Below are 18,719 nucleotides of genomic sequence, written 5' to 3'. Positions count from 1 at the left end.
CCCTTCACTTTGTCTTGACGTCCCTGTCTGTAAAATGGGGCAGCACTTAAACCAAGTACAGTTAGTCATCAGACGTCAAAGGAGATTTTGGCCTTCTGTAGTAGCTGCAGTACGCGGATTTCAAGCACAGCTCAACACTCCCAATGCTGCTGGCAGGAAGGTCCCTATTTTAGAGACGTGGAGACTGACATGCAGAGGGGTAAGTGACGTGCTCAGAGCACACAGCACGCGAGTCAGGAGTAGAACCCAGGAGTGCTGACGTCCTGTTAGCTGTCCCAGCCACCAGATGACTCTCCCCTCTCTGCCATATGCCACGTGAACTCATGCAAAGCGAGAATCACTGGGCGTGCATTATGGCACATAGCACACAACTGGTTTCAGAGACTCTCTCCTACCATCTCCTCCCCCCACACAGCACACAGAGAGGACTCAAGCATCAGCACATCACCCCAGGACCACAGCAAGTCAAGCTCAAACCCAGATTTCATAAAGTATTTGGTTGGCCGTGATGGAAGGGGGAGGCAAAGGAGTGAGTCTTGGGTGATAAATTCTGCAGGATGCCATTTGGGCGGGGCGCTGGGAAGAGAAGAGTGTGCTGTTCTGAAAGTGCTCCATGATTTTTAAGAGGCCAGCAGACCCTGCACATCTTTGCCTAGATGCACTGTTTAAAAAAAAAAAAAAAGACCAGCTGGTTAGGAGGATGAGGTAGCCCACTTGCTAGAGGGATTTTCAATTTGGTAGCTGGACCAAAACATTTTTAAAAATTTCCCTCGGGTCGACCCAAACCAATTTATTTTTAAATTTTTCGGCAGAATGAACGTTAAAAATAAAAAGTTCATTTCAGTCTGAAACACACATTTCGTTTAGTTTTTGAGGTTTTTTAAACTTTTAAAAAATATTAAATAAAACGTAGTGAAATTCCAAAATTAAACATCTTTCCAAAACTAAAAGGTGAAATATTTTGTTTTGGAAATGCCAAAATGAACCATTCCCACATTTCGGACTTTGTGTTTGGTTGTTTGACCAAAACAGTTTGCTGATGTTGATCCAAATTTGTAAATGGTTTTGGCCAATCTGAACCTGCATTTATCAGTGAAAACACGATTTGTATAAAATGTTTTGCCCAGCTCTAGTTTTAACCCCTACACCTGCCAGAAGCTCCAACCCAACTCCCCGCTGCAAGGCAGAGGTCCCCCTGCAAGTCTGGTAGGTGGAGAATGGAGAGACGAGGGGCGTGGGGGGGGGGCAGTGTGAGCTGCACTTTAATGGTAAAAGAGCTGCATGTGGTTTGCGAGCCACAGTTTGGCCAACCCTGTTTTACACTGTAGTCAAGTCACCTTTTGACCTTCTCTTTGTTAAGCTAAATAGATAATGCTCATGTTTCCTAATCCTTTAATCATTCTCATGGCTCTTTTCTGAACCCTCTCCAATGTATCACCATCCTGCTTGAATTGTGGACACCAGAACTGGACACAGGATTCTATCACATCAGTGCCAAATACAGAGGTAATATAACCTCCTTACTCCTACTTGAGATTCCTCTGTTTGTACATCCAAGGATTGAATTAGTCCTTTTGATCACTGAGTCACACTGGGAGCTCACATTCAGCTGATTATTCATCATAATCCCAAAGTTTCTTTCAGAGTCACTGCTTCCCAACTAGAGTCACCCATCTTGTAAGTCTGACCTGCATTCTTTGTTCCTGGTTGTATAACTTTATATTGGCTTTATTAAAACACACAGTAAGGTCCAGCTTGACAAAGCTCTGGCTGGGATGATTTAGTTGGCATTGGTCCTGCTTTGAGCAGGGGGTTGGACTAGATGATCACTTGAGGTCTCTTCCAACCTTAATCTTCTATGATTGTTTGCTTGTGACCAACTTAGCAAGCGATCCAAACTGCTCTGTATCAGTGACCTGTCCTCTTCATTATTTTCCACTCCCCTTTTTTTATGTCACCTGCTAACTTTATTGGTGATGATTTTATGTTTTCTTCCAGGGCCTTGATAAAAATGTTAAATAGCACAGGGCCAAGAGCCTGTGGGACCCAACCAGAAACATACCCAATCAATGATTTACAATTACATTTTGAGAACTATTATTTAGCCAGTTTTTAAATCCATTTAATGTGTGCCATGTCAATTTTATATCATTCCAGTTTTTTAATCAAAGTGTCAGCATGATACCAAGTCAAATGCTGTATAGAAGTCTAAAAATCTTTCATCAGCACTCTTACCGTTATCAGCCAAACTTGTAATCTCATCAAAAAAAGATATCAAGTTAATTTGACAGGATCTATTTTCCATAAAGCCATTAATTATATACCCTATTTTAATTCTTTATTAATTGAGTCACATATCAGCCACTCCACTACCTTGCCTTGGATCAATGTCAGACTGACAGGTCTGTAAATACTCAGGTCATCCTGTTTATCCTTTTTAAAAATTAGTACAACATTAGCTTTCTTCTAGTCTTGTGGAACTTCCCCAGTGTTCCAAGACTTACTGAAAAATCAGCATTAACAGTCCAGCGAGCACCTTAGCCAGCTCTTTTAAAACTCTTAGATCCAAGTAATCCATACATATGGATTTTAAAATATCTAACTTCAGTCATGGCTGTTTAACATCCTCCTCAGATACTATTGGAATGGAAACAGTGTTATCATATGATGTGACTATATCATTTGTTTTTTCCCCAAATACAGAACAGAAATATTTATTGAACACTTCTGCCTTTTTTGCATTATTATAGATAATTCTATCTTTTCCATCTAATAATGGACTAATACCATTGTTAGGATTCTTTTTTTCCTAAGATACTTTAAAAATTCCTTATTGGCCTTAACTCTGCTGGCCATAGATTTCTCCTTGTGTCCATTTGCTTCCCTTATCAATTTTCTATAATTCCTAGCTTCTGATTTATATTAAAAATGGTCATCTGCCCTTTTCTTCCATTCATTATATATTATGTTTCTATTTTTATAGCTGCTTTCACCTCCCCTCTAATTTATGTCTTTTTTAAATCCATACAGCCTTCTTCCTCAATTGTGGGGGATTGTGGCTTTTTGGGCATCTAGTAAAGTGTTCTTAAACAATTCCCAATTATTATTCATATTTTTCTGATTAAATTCTTCCTTGGAGCTGATTTAGCTCAAAATTGCTTTTAGCTTTGTGAAATTGGCCTTTTTAAAGCACCAAGTATATCTATCACTGGTCTGGACTTTATTCTGTTTGCACATTATAAATGTGATCAAGTCATGATCACTTGTACCTAACTGACTATTAATTTTTAGTTCTATGATCAGTTCCTCTTCATCTGTCAAGATGAGATCTAACACGGACCTCCCCTGTGTTGGATGTAACACTTTTTGAGTAGGAAATCATCATCTCTACTATTTCGAAATTCCAAGGATGTTTTAGTACTGGCAGCATGAGACAATTGTTTTATATTCAGGGATGCCTGTGTGTGTGAACCACTACTAGTACATTTATAGACTGTCATCATAATAATATAGTGTTGTCCAGTCAAGCATCTCAAAGTGTTCAACATCAGTGAATTTAGCTTCAATCCCCCCACCCCCACTGAAGTATTATTGTTACTAACCCTATTTTATGGATGGGGAAACAGAGGCATAGAAAGGTAAAGAGACTATTCAGCACCACAAAAGGAGTCTGGGGTAGCAGTGTCAATGGAAGCCACGGCTCATGACTCCCAGGCCTAGACCAACCAAAAGGACTATCCTTCCTATCTCCTAGGTCAATAAAGACAAAGGCTGCTATTTGGTGTTATATAAAACACTCCCTCATAAGGCAATCACCTTTACCCACTGTTCTGGCATTTACCATCTTTGACCATTTTTGAAACCATGAATGAGCATTGTTGGCCGGCCAGTCTTCTAAGTAACACGCTAAGGGCAGCAGTTAACACAGCATGGCAGCCTGTAATACTGCTGGTCTTGTAGCTTGTTTTCTTCCTCCACTGTCTGGTTAGGAGAATGATTAGTTGGATTTGGCATTGACATGTGAACTAATCTTGAAGACAGATCTGAATTTCCACAGACAAACAGAACACAAGTCAACAACAACAAAAAGTTGTCTGCTACCACATTGCTACATGAATAAACAAATGCACTTTAAACGCAAGTCAAAGGTGATCTGCTGAAGAAATCTTTTTGAATAGGCCAAGCAGCAGAGAGATTGAAAAGTGATGTTGTTACTCTGCTTTCCCTTTACTCTGTAGCCTTCTGGTCAGGATCCCAACTTCTTCTCCTAGGTAATCTTCTAATTAGAATGACCTTACTTGGCAAAGGGGATAAGGCAAACAAAGACAATATATTTATGAGCTAAAAACTCTCCTGGCCCCACTGTTTGACTGTACTGCAAGCAAGGGCGCCTCTGCTATGATTTATGACAAAGTGATTACAAAGATTGTCTTCTTCTTAAAAAACAAAGAAAGAAAGGGGGAAAAAAAGAAGCAGCAGCTTGAATGGAGACTGGAGAGAAAAAAGCAGCTCTGAACTAATATGAATCTTGCCCCTTCAAACACCATTCAGTGAAGCACTCAGCTTCCATCTCACTTCAGCAGTGGAGTTTAATGTGATTCATGATAGATGAACTCTCAAGAAATGTGTCATCCTGAGGATGGCATTTAAAAATGTAGGGATCATCCCCTTCATCCCTGAACTCTCTGCCATCACTTGAAAATTGTAACTTAAATGTGGCTTACAACAATGGACTACAGCACAGTGGCTAGTGTGAAATGAGGATGGAAGAACAGTTCCCGGTTTGCATGACACAACAGCCACGGCTAGGCAACCCTGTTTTTGGTGTATCCGCAGAAGCAAAAGGCTGAATAGGTCATGGAAAGCAAACTCCCCTGGCACCAGCGAGGTGACCCCTTCCAGCCAGGAGTGAGGCACATTAGCAGTGCACAATGAGGAAGCGGGTGCTGCAAGTCCTGGGGATAAATAGAGGAGGGCAGCCCTGAGGGCTGTCAGATCAGGCTATGTCCATGAGAGCTAAATGAACACAAGAGCGGAACCCTCACCCCCTGTGCCCGCAGAGACACAACAAGGAACCTGGAGGAGGAGGAACAGGGGAAATGCTATCCCCAGAACAAGGCTGGGGGCAGGCAGGCAGGACAAAGTGAGATTCCCCACCAAGCCCAGGTTCTCCACACTGGCATTCAGGAATGAACAGAAAATTACTACAATCTCTTCCACAGTGCAGGCCAGGACAGGGTGTTGGACGAGGTTAAAATGCACACAGCTGGGAAGGACAGCAAGACTGCGGGGCTCAGCATGGGACCAGAAGCAGGACTCCATGTTTTAATCTGCTTCCCTCCATTTACTTACACAAAGACCATGCTCTTTAATTCTGACCGTTCTGAAGGGTTTTGTCCCAGTTGGGAAATAGGTTTGTTTTAATCTTACATCTAATGTGAATTTAGAGCGTTGGTGCGGTTCTCTGCCCATCTCTGAGATACACCTTTACAGGAGTGAGGTTGGAAGGAGACAAGAAGCATTGACACTATATTTAATTACAGCTGACAGGCCTCCTGTCAACCTCCCGACATCCCTTAATAGCAGAAACATGGAGAGGTGGCCTTTGGCTGGCCTTGGGCCTTCACCATCTGACAGCAAACGGATGTGCGTTAGCAGCACCTCACAGCTGGACAAGCTCCAGCAACAGGCAGAAAATTCATTCAAGCAACTATCCATCTTGTGCACGTGGCAATAATGGCTTCATTTCAGCTATTGGAAACTTGGAGTCATTATTAAAGTGAAACCTGCCAAATATGCCAGAGTTGGGGGCCACAGACCTCTCCCACCCCACATCACAAAGATGCCATCAGGACCATTTTCTATTTTACAGCAGGAAAAAATTAAATAGTCATTGAAAGCCTTTGAATCCCAGTTATCCAAATTTTGGATGCACCATACAGGAGTCAGCCAGGCTGCTCTCTTGGTTTCCAGTGCCTCTGATTTCGGAGTCATCACTGAGCGTTCGTGAAGGAGTTTGTCAAGTGCATATATAAATTTGATGCACAGAAGGATGGGAACTGCCATCTGGGGCCATTTCATTGTTATTATTAGAGCTGGGTGACATTCATCAAAACTTGCTTGGGCAAAAAATGCAGATTCTGTGAAATCAAAACATTTCACTAATTTATGTCGATTTTGCCAAATTCTTTCGATAAAAAAACCGTAAGAATTCTTTTAAACAAATCAAAACTTTGTATTTGGATATTTTCTGAATGAAATGTTTTGATTTTTCCATTCAAATTGACTTTTCATTTAGAAATTTCCTTTTATTTTATTTTTTTAATTTTAACATTAAAAACTACTCAGAATTGGAACAAAATGGTTTAATTTCAGATCATTCAACCTGAAATGTGGAGGTTTATTCTGATTTTTGATTCACCAAAAAAAACTGTTTTCAGTTCAACCTTAAACTATTTTAAATATTATTCCCCCCACCCACATGCACATTATAGAGCTGATCCAATGCCCACTGAAGTCGATGGGAAGCTTTTTACCAAATTTCAATGGGCTCTGTGTCTGCCCCTACATCCAATTTAATTTAGACCCAGATTCAGGTAAGTATCACTATTTGGCACAGCACTGTGTGTTTAAAATTAGGAACATGCTCAAATATCTTCCAGAACTGGAGGTCTTAGGGCCTGAAGAAAGCCCATTAAAATCAGCGGGAATCTTTCCATTGACCTCAGTGAGGTTTGTGTTAGGTCTTCGGTTTGCAAGCTCCCCAGGCTAGAGATCCTGTCTTCTCTCCATTGGGGAAGGGCCTCTCATCTAATAACAATTAACAGTTGCTGTCTCTTAATAAAGAATTCCACCCTTTATCCATCCATAATTCTTTCTCCGGCCAACATCAGGACCAACTGTGCTTCTGTGCTTCTCTAGCTCCATCTACAGCTGCTTTCTTTCCAGGTTTAGTAAGCCTTTCACATGCCATGTGGCTGATGCTTTGACACACATTGTGGGCCTGCTGTGTATTCTGTGACTTTACTCTGCTCATGATCTGGGGATCTGCTTTGACGCCAGGGTCACGTGAATGGCTATTTCTCAGTTGGACTGCGTCCAGGATTGCAGAGAGCTGCTGGCTGTTACATTTCTAACAGGACTTGGCACCATTCTCTTTCCCAAATGAGGGATAGGAATGGCCTTAAATTCCCTCAAGAAAACCAACAAACTTGTAACCCCAAGAAACAAAATTAAATATGGTTTTCAAATAAAGTTTGTGGTGTGGTTCCATTCTCTCTTGGGGGACTATTATTATTATTCTTAGTTATTTGTACTACAGTAGTGTTTGGGACCCATGGTCCGAGACCAGGATCCTGTTGTCCATGGTGCTGTACAAACACAGCAAAGAGTCAGTCCCTGTGGCCTGCAGACCGAGTCTGATCTGTGGCATCCCACAGCCAATGCCCTAGACACTACACTACAGTGCCAGCACACAGTGCTCCACTCTGAGCACAGTGGAGGCTGCCATTTCCACAGGCTGCACTTCCAGACTCAAGATGATGGCAACTGCAAGCATCTGTGGTACAGGTTTCAGAGTAGCAGCCGTGTTAGTCTGTATCCGCAAAAAGAAAAAGAGGACTTGTGGCACCTTAGAGACCAACAAATTTATTTGAGCATAAGCCTTTGTGAGCTACAGCTCACTTCATCGGATGCATTCAGTCGAACCTCAGAGGTGCCAACAAAGATCTGGGCCCATTGCACATAGGCACTGTGCAAACCCATCTTGAGACACAAGCACTGCCCTGCAGAGCCTACAGACAGCACGAGAGAGGAAGCAGCAGCAGCACGGGCAGGCGACATGACATACCCAAGGCCACACAGCAAGTGGAACGGCGGAGTCAGGAATAGAATCCAAGGTCTCCTGACTCCCAGCCCAGTACCGCAGCTACTAGACCGCAATGTCTCAGTTATTCCATGTTATGCAAATCAGACCCATCCCTTGTGTTCCTAATGCAGCCCTACTTGGACAAAGTGTGGGCATCTTTGGGATCAACTGCAAAGCCCTTCATGATAAGGATTTTAAGGATGAAGTGTTTTAGTCCAGAAATGTATTTGATTCCTAATAACCTGGAATGCGAGACATCCAGGAATAATATCTGTTTATCCACAATTAGACACCAGGGAGAGAAGTGCTGGGCCAGACATCTCAGAGGATTGTATGTGGACCATCCCTGATGAGCACTATTCTTGATGTCAGTACTGGAGTTCATAGTGTGTGTAGGAGTTAGGCTTGTTTTACTGATGCAAGCTGCAATTAGAATGTCTGCCTCGGAGCTTCATTAAAATGAAACATTACACAGTAGTAAATTCTCCGGTAAATGACCAAAACAAAACTCAGATGATATATTTTATGAGGATATAAATTTAGAAGAGTCATTCCAAAGCCATGATTTAATGTCAGGAAATCTAATTATGAGAAACAAGATTTAAACGGCAAAACCGTGACACCAGTCAGCCAACCCAGAGATTCAGGGAGTGGGCTGCAGAGAGCGTTAAATAAACACTCTACACAGGGCTGCATTTCACACCTCATTATTATTTACTTAGGTTCCTCAGATGCTGAACGACAGCTTGGAAAAGGTCATTGGTTCTCGAGGTGACAAATGCCTCCGGACATTAGAATAGAGATGGGACTTAACTACCCAAGGTACACAGCCCACTGCGCTTATTCTGAAAACACCTCCCATTCTGGAGGAAACAGCTAGCTAGTCTAGTCTGAAGAATTCCTTGTGTACTGTCTCTCTAGCACGGTAACCCTACCAGGATGACAGCGTGAGACCTGGGCTGGAACAGTCGGTGCCTAGCACCAGCTGGCTGGGCACAGTCTTCCTGTGTGATCACAAGTCTCTCTATGTTTTGGTTTCTCACCCGTACAATGGGAATCACAGCACTTCCGTATTTCATGGGGTTAGAGGCTCAGATTCCATGGCAATGGAAACCATATAACTTCCAAGATAAAGGACTTGAAATAATTTCATTTTACTAAAGCTGTATTTTGCCAGGACTTTAAAACAAACACAAGGCAGTACTTCTGCACCCAACGCACTATCCAGAAGCTGGGAATGGATGACAAGGGACGGATCACTCAATAATTGCCCTGCTTGTTCTTTCCTTCTGAAGCATTTGGCATGGGCCACTGTTAGAAGACAGGGGACTGGGCTAGATGGACCATTGATCTGACCCTGTATGGCCGCTCTTATGTTCTTAAACTGATAATCTATTATATGGAAGATGAGAAACCACCACAGTAGTCTAAAAGCTGCCCATAAAAGGTCAGATCTCCAAACCTGGCTTCCATTTTTTGCAGGTGTAATTTTGCGAATGCAACAGATTTTAAGGAAAAGCACAAATAAATTATGGATGAAAAAGTGTGCTCCCAAATCCAGATGCCTGGTTTGAAAATTAGGCCTTAATAATGACTTAGTCCTCCTGCAGGTTTTCTGATGACTGGGGTTCAAATGCATAGAACAGGTCAATGGAGATGGGTACTCTGATTGTAATTTAATGCACCATACGGCAAAGGCACTGAGAGCCATGGATCAACCCCTTTTTAGTTAAATTGTGTGAGTCACACAAGGTAAATAAATAGGTAAAGCTGTTGGTTTGGAATAATACAGTTAAGTGCAGCAAGGAATATAAAACTTTGTTCAACTCCAGTTCAAGCTTTTATCAAAATGCAATTAACCACCAGGCTTTTATGTGTTTTACCAGAACTCAAATACTCTGGTGATAAGCATGGTGTAAGAACCTGAAGAGAACAGAACTGAAACAACCCGACACAAAAGAACTCTATGTGGGGTGGGTGAGATATTAGGAAGCAAAAGGCATTACACCAGCCAGCATACAGGTGGGTTTCTGCCTTCTGCAAGAAATCTGCTGCTTATTGCACCGACCAAGTCCCCGTGCCTCCCTGTAACAGGGCAATGGCCTCGTTTCCCAGCTATCTGTTTAGAATTGCTTCATGCTGCAGCAATGTGCTTTGGGGGTATGCACACATCTCCCAGCTGTGAACCCCATTCATGTATTTCTAGTATCAAGACACTGCAGAGGAATCATCAGCTGGAAATTTATGCCACTAATCACATTTTGTTTTAACCCCCACCCACTGAGCCCAGGACCCTCAGGACATTGGGGTGTCTCTGTCTCCATGCAGGAAGGGAGATTCCTTTGCTCTCTGATGGTGTCTTTACCTGCACAGTGCTGAGACAGAACCCTGAGGAGACCTATTGAGAATTTTAATCTTGCTTACCAAGGGACTAAGTTCCTTAGGCTTTTCCTTGCTGGAGAGTGTCCATTCCCCATGGTGCCTTCTCATGCCCTCTCCCCCACAGCATACCAGTTGTTAGACGGGACTGGAGAAGCTGGATAGTTCATTCAGTGCCTGACAGACTCTAGTAACCTCAGCCAGGGAGCTCATTCTCTGAAAACCTTTGGTGCTCCAAGCTTCCCAGTCACCTGAGTGGGGCCTTACCTGGAGGGAGTTCAGCACAATGAAGACATGAGCCCAGATGATGCTGAGGTGAACCAGGACCCCACACACCCACGTCAGGCCCAGGACTGGCAGCAGCACCAAGATGGGCTTGGCCGTGGCCCTGTTAGAAAAAGAAACTCAAAGTGACTTGGGCTCATGGCAAATCTCCCTCATTCGGGAATGGGGGAAACATAGGAGAGCAGGAGAAGCAGAGGCTCTGCCAGTCCCATCCCTGCCCTGCCTCTTAGTAGCGTCCATCTGCCACTTCTCTGGCTGCATCTCCATCCTGCTCTGCAGGCATCCTTGGGTTACAGTACTCCCTGCTATCTTCTCCGGCAGGCTGCACCTCCCGCCAGGGACCTGGGAGCAAAGCCCTCCCCAGCATCCAGCCTTGCTCTCTCCCTGGCTTCACCTCGGGGCACGACTAGAGGGTTTTGCCCTTGTCCTGCAAAATAAAACAGCTTTTCGCTTTGATCTTATTGCTGGGCCTTTCTGAGGTTACAGGCAATGTGAGAGACAACAACCCTGGAAAGACACCTTAGTTTGAGGGGACATTGGCTGATGCTCTGATGTTTAGATTCTCCCATTTCGCTGCTGTGGGGACACCCTGTGCACTACAGAGATCTCCTCCCCTGAAGCATTAGGCTGTCCTCTGGGGCAGGGGCAGGGAATTGCCTTCTGCAAGGCAGCACAAACGGCTCCCCCAGTAGCTAAGCTGTGTGCAGCGATCTGACATGGCAAGAGGGAGGGGCCAAGAGAAGAGGTTGCAAAATGCTTTGAAAATATAATGAGCCACCCCAGAAAGCCAGAGGAAAAATGCCACATGCTTTATCTCCCAACCCCCACTCAGCCACCCCTGCTCTGTATTTATAATTACAAGTGAGCTATAAGGGAACTCTTTGACATCATTAGACACAAGAAAGCAGCCAATCTCCCCCAGCTCGCCATTGCCAAGAGGGCTTCTGTATTTGTTTTATTAGCATGTGTGTGTCATCCTGCCCTCCAGCACCATCCTATCTCTGTGCTTCTGTAAATTTAGTAAAAATTATTTAGGCAATGGAGGAACAATGTGTGTCTAGCAATGGTGACTGGCGCCGGCAAACAACAATAAAGATTCATAAGGAGTGATAAAGTAACAGTTTGAACAGCAGTTTTTAAAATCTCTTTGAATTAACTGATTACTGGAATCCATGTTCCATATCCTTCCTTATGCATGTCACCAAAATCAAAGCCAACTCTCTAGACAGGCACTAATATGGACTTAGTGCTATAGTATTCAAGAGCCTCCCAAGTCCTTAGGGATTTATCTTAACAATTCCCTGTATTATCCCTATTTAACATATGGGGAAACTGAGGCACAGAGCAAGCAAGTGATGTGCCCAAACTCACTCAGGAGGACTGTGGAGGAGCTAAACAGAAACCAGATCTCCCAAATCTCAGTCCAGTTTTTTTAACCACAGCACCTTCTTCCTTGCCATTCCAAGTTTCTGGCGTTCCATAGGGTTTATGCAGTGCCAGCAACTCAGGAACAGAACAGCCGTGGCTGCTGACTGTGTCCATATAAATTTTGTGCTCCTGAGGACTGGCAGATAGATTACAGGGCACCCAGGAGAAAACCAGGAGGAGTTTGCAAGAGCAAAGGCAGGCCAGTTTCACTCCTGCCCCAGTCTGATTTCCCTTCCTAATTTTTGGGTACCAAACTGAACTCAAAGCTTTCAAGTTTCATCCATCAGCAAAATAAGACATCACATAAATCTCATTGAAATCCATGAAGATCCAAATGGCTGGAAGGAACTTTGTTTTTGGGGTAAATATCTGCAGAATAACAGTGAATTCAAATGCTGAGTGATGGATGTGACTGAAACACATGACTTCAGGACTTCAAACTGGACCTACCATCAAAGTTCTAGAATCTGGTGGGGAATCTTCTTCACCTGTTAATCCTCAAGGGATTAAGGAATGTTTAAAACCCAAAGAAAATGATTTGCTGGGAGAGTCAAAGATGCTCGAGTAAGATGCCCAAATCCCATAAAATTGGATGTCTAATGCCCTTAGACTACTTGGGAATCTCAGACAGAGCTACCATTACTGCCTGGATTAAGGTTTGATAAGGTGTTTATGTTCCAGCAGCTGAGCCAGTCTGGCAGCACTGGTAGAAGAACTTGCTTAAGGAACACTGGGCTCAGTTCTGCTGGTACTGGTGTCAATTAGAATTTAACTCTATTGAAGTCAACAACTTACAATCCAACCCGTTGTTCCCAGGATGCATCTGTGATGTTAGCAGCCAGGCATACCATAAAGCACAATAAAATGAAAGGTGTGGAGAAAATGAATCAGGAAGTGTTATTTACACCTTCACATAACATAAGAACCAGGGGTCACCCAATAAAATTAAGTAAGCAAGTTTAAAACAAACATAAGGAAATACTTCTTCACCCAATACACAGTCAACTTGTGGAACTCATTCCCAGGAGATATTATGAAGGCCAAAAGTACAAGTGGGTTCAAAAACAATTAGACAAATTCACAGGTCCGTCAATGGCTATTAGCCAAGACAGTCAGGGATTCAACCCCCATGCTCTGTGTGTCCCTAAACATCTGACTGCCAGAAGCTGGGATTGGACAACAGGCGATTGATCACTTGATAATTGCCCTATTCTGTTCATTCCCTCTGAAGCATCTGGCACTAGCTACTGTTGGAGGGCAGGATACTGGGCTAGATGGACCATTGTCGTGATCCAGTATGACCCCTCTTATGTTCTTACCCTTTGATTTCAATGGGAACTGCATGTGTCCCCACCTGAGTCACTTTGATTTAGGAGCCTAAATGTGGATTTAAGAGCCTAAGTGTAGGCACCCAGGTGTGACAGTGTTGGTCCTACTTCCTGGTGTCCCATTCATCAGAGCATAGATTGCTGAGCATAGATTGTTGCACTGCTTCTGAAATACTATACAGATGAAATGCATAATTACTCTGGAGGAGAAAAATCTGGATAGCGTTCCTGCCTTTAGAAGCTGCTATTACTCACAGCATGTGGCCATACGCCAGATCCTTCAGGGACAGGATTCTATCCAAGCCCAATAAAGACTTCACAATGATATCCAAGCACAACTCAATGCAACCATCGGCATGGAAGTCAACTGCTTCCCGGACTCACCATATCTGGATTCCAATCTGTTTCTCCAGGCTGCTGCTGGGGGTCAGCATCTTTGACCTCCTCCGTGCACTGGACACTGTGACCATCACCACCCGGAACAGCACGAAGGTATTTACCTGCGAGTCAGAAAAGAGCCACTAACTCTGTGCACCAGAACAGGCTTTTGAATTTTTAAATGAGCTCTAATGGGGCACGTATCTCTGCTGGGGCTTGCATGCAATTAAGTTTGCATCTTGTAGAATGATCAGCTTGTGGGATTCTTGAGGCCAGTAAACAGCTCAGAGCTTGATTCGCACAAGCATAATATTTGCAAAGGTATCTGTACAGACCCCAGTCCAACAGGTTCATTATTAGATGTCTGCTGGCTCTGTTGCCTTTAAACATTTCACCTTCCTCTAGCATTGCTTTGTTGTACTATGATGGTGGAGTCATTAAAAGGACACAGGTTTTACCATGCTGAATTGGACCTTTGGATATCGAGTCCAGCATCCTGGCAGACAGTGGCCAATACTCTATCTACTTATCCATCTTTGTAATGTAACCTCAGCATAGTAACTAGTATCTTCTGCTGAGGTATTAGATGGTAGGACTCCCTCCAAATACAATAATGCACCTGCCTATCTAACTGTTAGGTGCTTCATGCACAACTGCAAACATTGCTTTAGTCATTTAAAGAGCACTTGGCAGGAATTCACCCCATGTACAGGGAGATCTTTGGACAAGAATGGGAATAAATCTCAGACACTATAAATGCCACCATCTTCCTAGATTAGAAAAGATCTTTGTGTAGGATCGTTGATCCCTTTGGCTTGGCTGACAAAGCTCAGTGCTGCTTTCTTAAAATGAAAAGTAGAAATTGCTTCTATGTGGAATTATACAAAAGGATTTGATTCTTACCGTCAGAACAAAGAGAACTGGCCCAACAAACGCCCAGATGATATCGGTCTGAACGTTCAGCCAGCAATGATGGTCTGCCACGTACTTGTTAAATGAAGTTGCCAGAGTCACACCAACAACAACAACTGGCAGGCCTGAAAAAACAGGAAAACTGAGGACAGCAAATGCCAAATCTGCCATTAGCTGGTTAGTTGTTTTAAACATACAGGGCCATATCTCCTGCTGGCCTAAATCAGTGTAACCACATTGACCCCAACAGAGCTGCACTGATTTACACTAGCTGGGAATCTGGCCCATGCTGTGTAACAAGACTACATTTTACATCCTACGCATTGCTCTTTATTCTCTCATTCATAAAACATTCCAAAGCTGTGTCACAACACATGAGCAACTTTCTCCTAACAAGCAGTACAATCAAAGACAAACAATGCCAACTATTTTGCCAAGTTGTCTCGTATCCTACCCACTATCTGAATTTGGCGTCTGTCTCTCAGCATACTCACATGAGCCCCAGACACTCTTACCTGAACCCCAATATAGTCACATAAATCCCGCGGCCCTGATGCATTCATTTCAATAAATGCATCTCTTTCCAGCCAGAACTATTTTCAGGTTTCTAGAACCACCTGCCCTGTTCAGTGACACTCTCTGATAGCAGTGAATTAGCAGAGTTTTCCTCTGCAAATACTTTGTGTTAATAAAACAAAAGGTTACAAAATAAATGAGACACTTGGCTAAAAGTCCAGCATCCACAAGTTGACATTTAAAGGTGGGAGAGAATCTGTGAGTGAGGCTGGTCCCCAATAAACCCCCAGGTGAATGCAAGCCCATCAGACTTGTGACTCGATATCAGTTACACTGAAATCTTTTCTATGAGGACTTTTAGTTTGAGAGAAATGGATGCACTGTGTTCCTGAGAGTAAGACATAGATGGGTTTCCATTTACCCCAGCCAGTCACATAGTAAAACTTCATTCTCCTGTCTTCACTCATGTTGACGGCAACCACTTTGCTCCACAGGAGAAGCCCTTCTACCAGCATCCAAGAAAAGGCTGCCATGAAGAAGAGGTGGAGGAAAGCTGTGACAGCAAAGCACAGTACCTGGGGAAAGGGAAATTTCAGACAGTTCAGTGAGGTGGAGGCAGAAATCTTCTGCCAAACTCTGCATAGTGCAGAGTGAGGAATGACTCCTGAACGTGCTGCAGAATATTTGCCCATTCAGGCATTTAAATACAAATGATACCAGGATGATTTCATATAACTATAAAACAAGGACATCCAGACTGTGCTTTGCCCAGCTGAGAGCTACAGAGCACCCTGCACCCAAAGTGCCTGACAAACTGATTTACCAAAAACATCCACAAGGTTCACTTCACCCACCATGGAAACGTAACCAGCTCTTAGGTCAAAGGCAGGCCTTAAATACTCACAACAATGCTGTGTACCAGAAGGGAAGGAGAACACTGTCACTCACTGACAGTACTGGGACAATTTAAGCAGAGAGGATGAGCCAAACTCATCCCTGGTGTAATTGCCCAGGTCACTAAGTTCAAGAAGCCAGCTGAAGTAAAAGATACCAAGTTAGCTTAGAATGGGCCCAGCACCTCTAGCAGCCCCATGCTCCCCAGTGCTAGGACACTGGTCCAGCGCATTCCTGGGGAGGGAATCAGCACCACTTCCTATAGCATCTGGATTTTCCTTTCATAATAACTGGTTTCAGAGTAGCAGCTGTGTTAGTCTGTATTTGTAAAAAAGAAAAGGAGTACTTGTGGCACCTTAGAGACTAACAAATTTATTTGAGCATAAGCTTTCGTGAGCTACAGCTCACTTCATCGGATGCATCCGATGAAGTGAGCTGTAGCTCACGAAAGCTTATGCTCAAATAAATTTGTTAGTCTCTAAGGTGCCACAAGTACTCCTTTTCTTTTTTGGATTTTCCTTGGAAGTGTCTCCTGCAAGTACTGACCAGTGCAGTCCCTGCTTAACCTATGAGGTCACAGGAGGTGGTGTGATCACAGGCTGGTATTTTATGCCATTTTACATGGCAGACTCTTCCTGCAGGATTCTCTGGGTTAAAAATAAATATAGTGCCAGGAGTGGGGAATGGACTGTTCCTACATATGGTGCAAAGCATATTCCTCAGGGCAGTGTGATCCTGTTTATTCCTCAACACAGATTACAGGCAGTCATCAATAAACTAGACAACTCTTTTGTCTTAGGGACTGTAGCCATGATGTCACAGCAAACAAGAAGTCTGGCAGCATCTGTTACCAGGTGAGATGAGATGCCTCCTAGCCTTCTTACCTGATTGGTTTTGGCCAATTCACTAAACATGAGCAGAGCTTCAGCTGCAGCTAAAGCAAAGATCAGATTCTTGTGCACTGTTGTTCTTTCGCTCTTAGGAACGCTGAGGAAGGGAAAATGGAAAACCCTGGTCATTAAAAAGCATGGCTGGATTCGGTGGCAGCTGTGTGCAATTTTCTTACTAGCCACTCGTCAGACCATATGGATTCCACCGTGTGGCCTTTTACCTCTCTGCTGCTCATCACAGAGGTGCAATTCCAAAGAGAGTGGAAAGCATGGGTGAAAAGCGGAAAAATACTTGATGCTCTTGGCAGTGCAGTTACTCTGCCACTCAGGGCTTATTTGGTGCCCACTGGTCATGGTCAGTGGCACTGTCAGGGCCCCCAAGGCACTGGGGGTTTTATTCCTTATAAACCTTCTCAGTGATCTGTCTCCCTGATGGTTTGTGGAAATGGTTTTTCCTTTCACAGCAGTGATCTTTCTACAGTCATATTTTAAACAATGAATTCCAGCAGCCTTGCATTCATGAGCACCCGTACACTAACAGTGTGTGCAGCCCTCAGCTCACAGTGACACCCTCAACAAGCAGTCGGTGTGTGCACCCAGCCCCTGGGAACAATCCTGCATGTACAGCTCTGTGCTTCTGGACTATCCCATTAAAAAAACAAAAACAAACTCAGCACTGGTGAGCAAGCCTCCAACAACAAACCAGCTCCCCCTACATTCAGCTTTCGAACAGACGGAGCCCACTGGAATGAAATGGCTACAGCTGTATAACAGTATTAAATACCACACACACACACAAATCTATAATGAATGCTACAAATGTCTAGGTTCTTCTTACCCGACTGCCAGGAATAAAATGAATGTAACAATCAGGGCACAGAAAGAAACTCCACATCCAATAAATGTCAGGGTCTTCAGAGTCAGCTCCTCCTCTGAGCTCCTCTGCTCCAAAACAGATAAAAACAGGTACTGTTTGCAGCAGTGTGACCCTCACCATATTCAGACACTCATGCCTGCAGAGTGCGCTCGATCATTTCATGAGATTTTGCTTATTTACCTGCACTTCATACACCTGCAACAGCACTGCAAAGTTGGTGGTGTGGTTGCAGAAGCAGACTGTGGATTCCAGGTGAGACATTATGATGGAGCAGCCTACAGTGGACCACATTCCCCCGGTTTCTGGGCTAACATGGAGACAGAGGAAAAAGTTCATGGAAATTATCAGTCATCCCAAGGGAAAGTCAAAGCTCCCAGGAGAAATTCACATTCCCAGAGGAAACAGAATTGTGTTGAGGAGTGATAGGGTATTGAGGACATAGCTCAAGAAGCGGATTTCACACAATACAAACACCCTGCTGGCCAGGATACCTCAGAGATTCAGCAGAAATGGAGACAAGCTGTGTCTAGATGAGGAAAAATAGGCTGTGTTTGAATACATCTTAACTCACATGGTTTTAAGCAGCACTTTGCATCTCATGTGCACTGTGCAAGTGGTGTTTAGAAACATGTTTGTTGGGCAGGGTATTGCTGAGGGGAGATGAGGACACCCACAACCAGCTAACATATTTATAACCATGACTTGCCCTGTCTACACCAGGCACAAATTCTGCTTCAAACTATATAAACGAACCCATGTTAATTACAATTTTTCCAAACACATTCTACATTCCTGCTCCAGACAGGACCCGAGCCACCCAGCTCTCCCGCATGTCCATGTGCTTAGTGGATCCACAAACTTGTGCGCTGTGTTCACAGTTTGTCAGATTTGTTCTCCTTCATAAGCAGCACTACATTTTCACATGCCTGGCCCTGCTCCCCAGGAAAGGTAAAACTCCCATCCAT

At 43.7% G+C, this 18,719-nt stretch overlaps 1 protein-coding gene across 2 annotated transcripts in view; it reads right to left on the bottom strand.

Annotated features, from left to right (window-relative positions):
* Positions 1-18,719, bottom strand: part of ADGRD2 (adhesion G protein-coupled receptor D2) — a 70,208-nt gene that overhangs the window by 25,918 nt on the left and 25,571 nt on the right. For both annotated transcript variants that reach the window (XR_006276096.1, XM_043499009.1), the window contains 7 exons: positions 17,935-18,061; positions 17,716-17,819; positions 16,872-16,974; positions 15,515-15,668; positions 14,569-14,702; positions 13,672-13,787; positions 10,514-10,634 (listed from right to left, as the gene is read on the bottom strand). Coding sequence is in view for 1 of the 2 variants with exons in the window: in XM_043499009.1 (XP_043354944.1) it covers positions 10,514-10,634; positions 13,672-13,787; positions 14,569-14,702; positions 15,515-15,668; positions 16,872-16,974; positions 17,716-17,819; positions 17,935-18,061 (859 nt within the window). In the remaining variant the exon portion in view is untranslated. The remainder of the gene's footprint in view (positions 1-10,513; positions 10,635-13,671; positions 13,788-14,568; positions 14,703-15,514; positions 15,669-16,871; positions 16,975-17,715; positions 17,820-17,934; positions 18,062-18,719) is intronic.

The sequence above is a fragment of the Dermochelys coriacea genome, chromosome 16 (genome assembly GCF_009764565.3).
Source record: "Dermochelys coriacea isolate rDerCor1 chromosome 16, rDerCor1.pri.v4, whole genome shotgun sequence".
NCBI classification, from domain to species: Eukaryota; Metazoa; Chordata; order Testudines; family Dermochelyidae; genus Dermochelys; species Dermochelys coriacea.
Note: the sequence above shows the minus strand (reverse complement) of the source record. Positions and strands in the feature narration are given on the sequence as shown.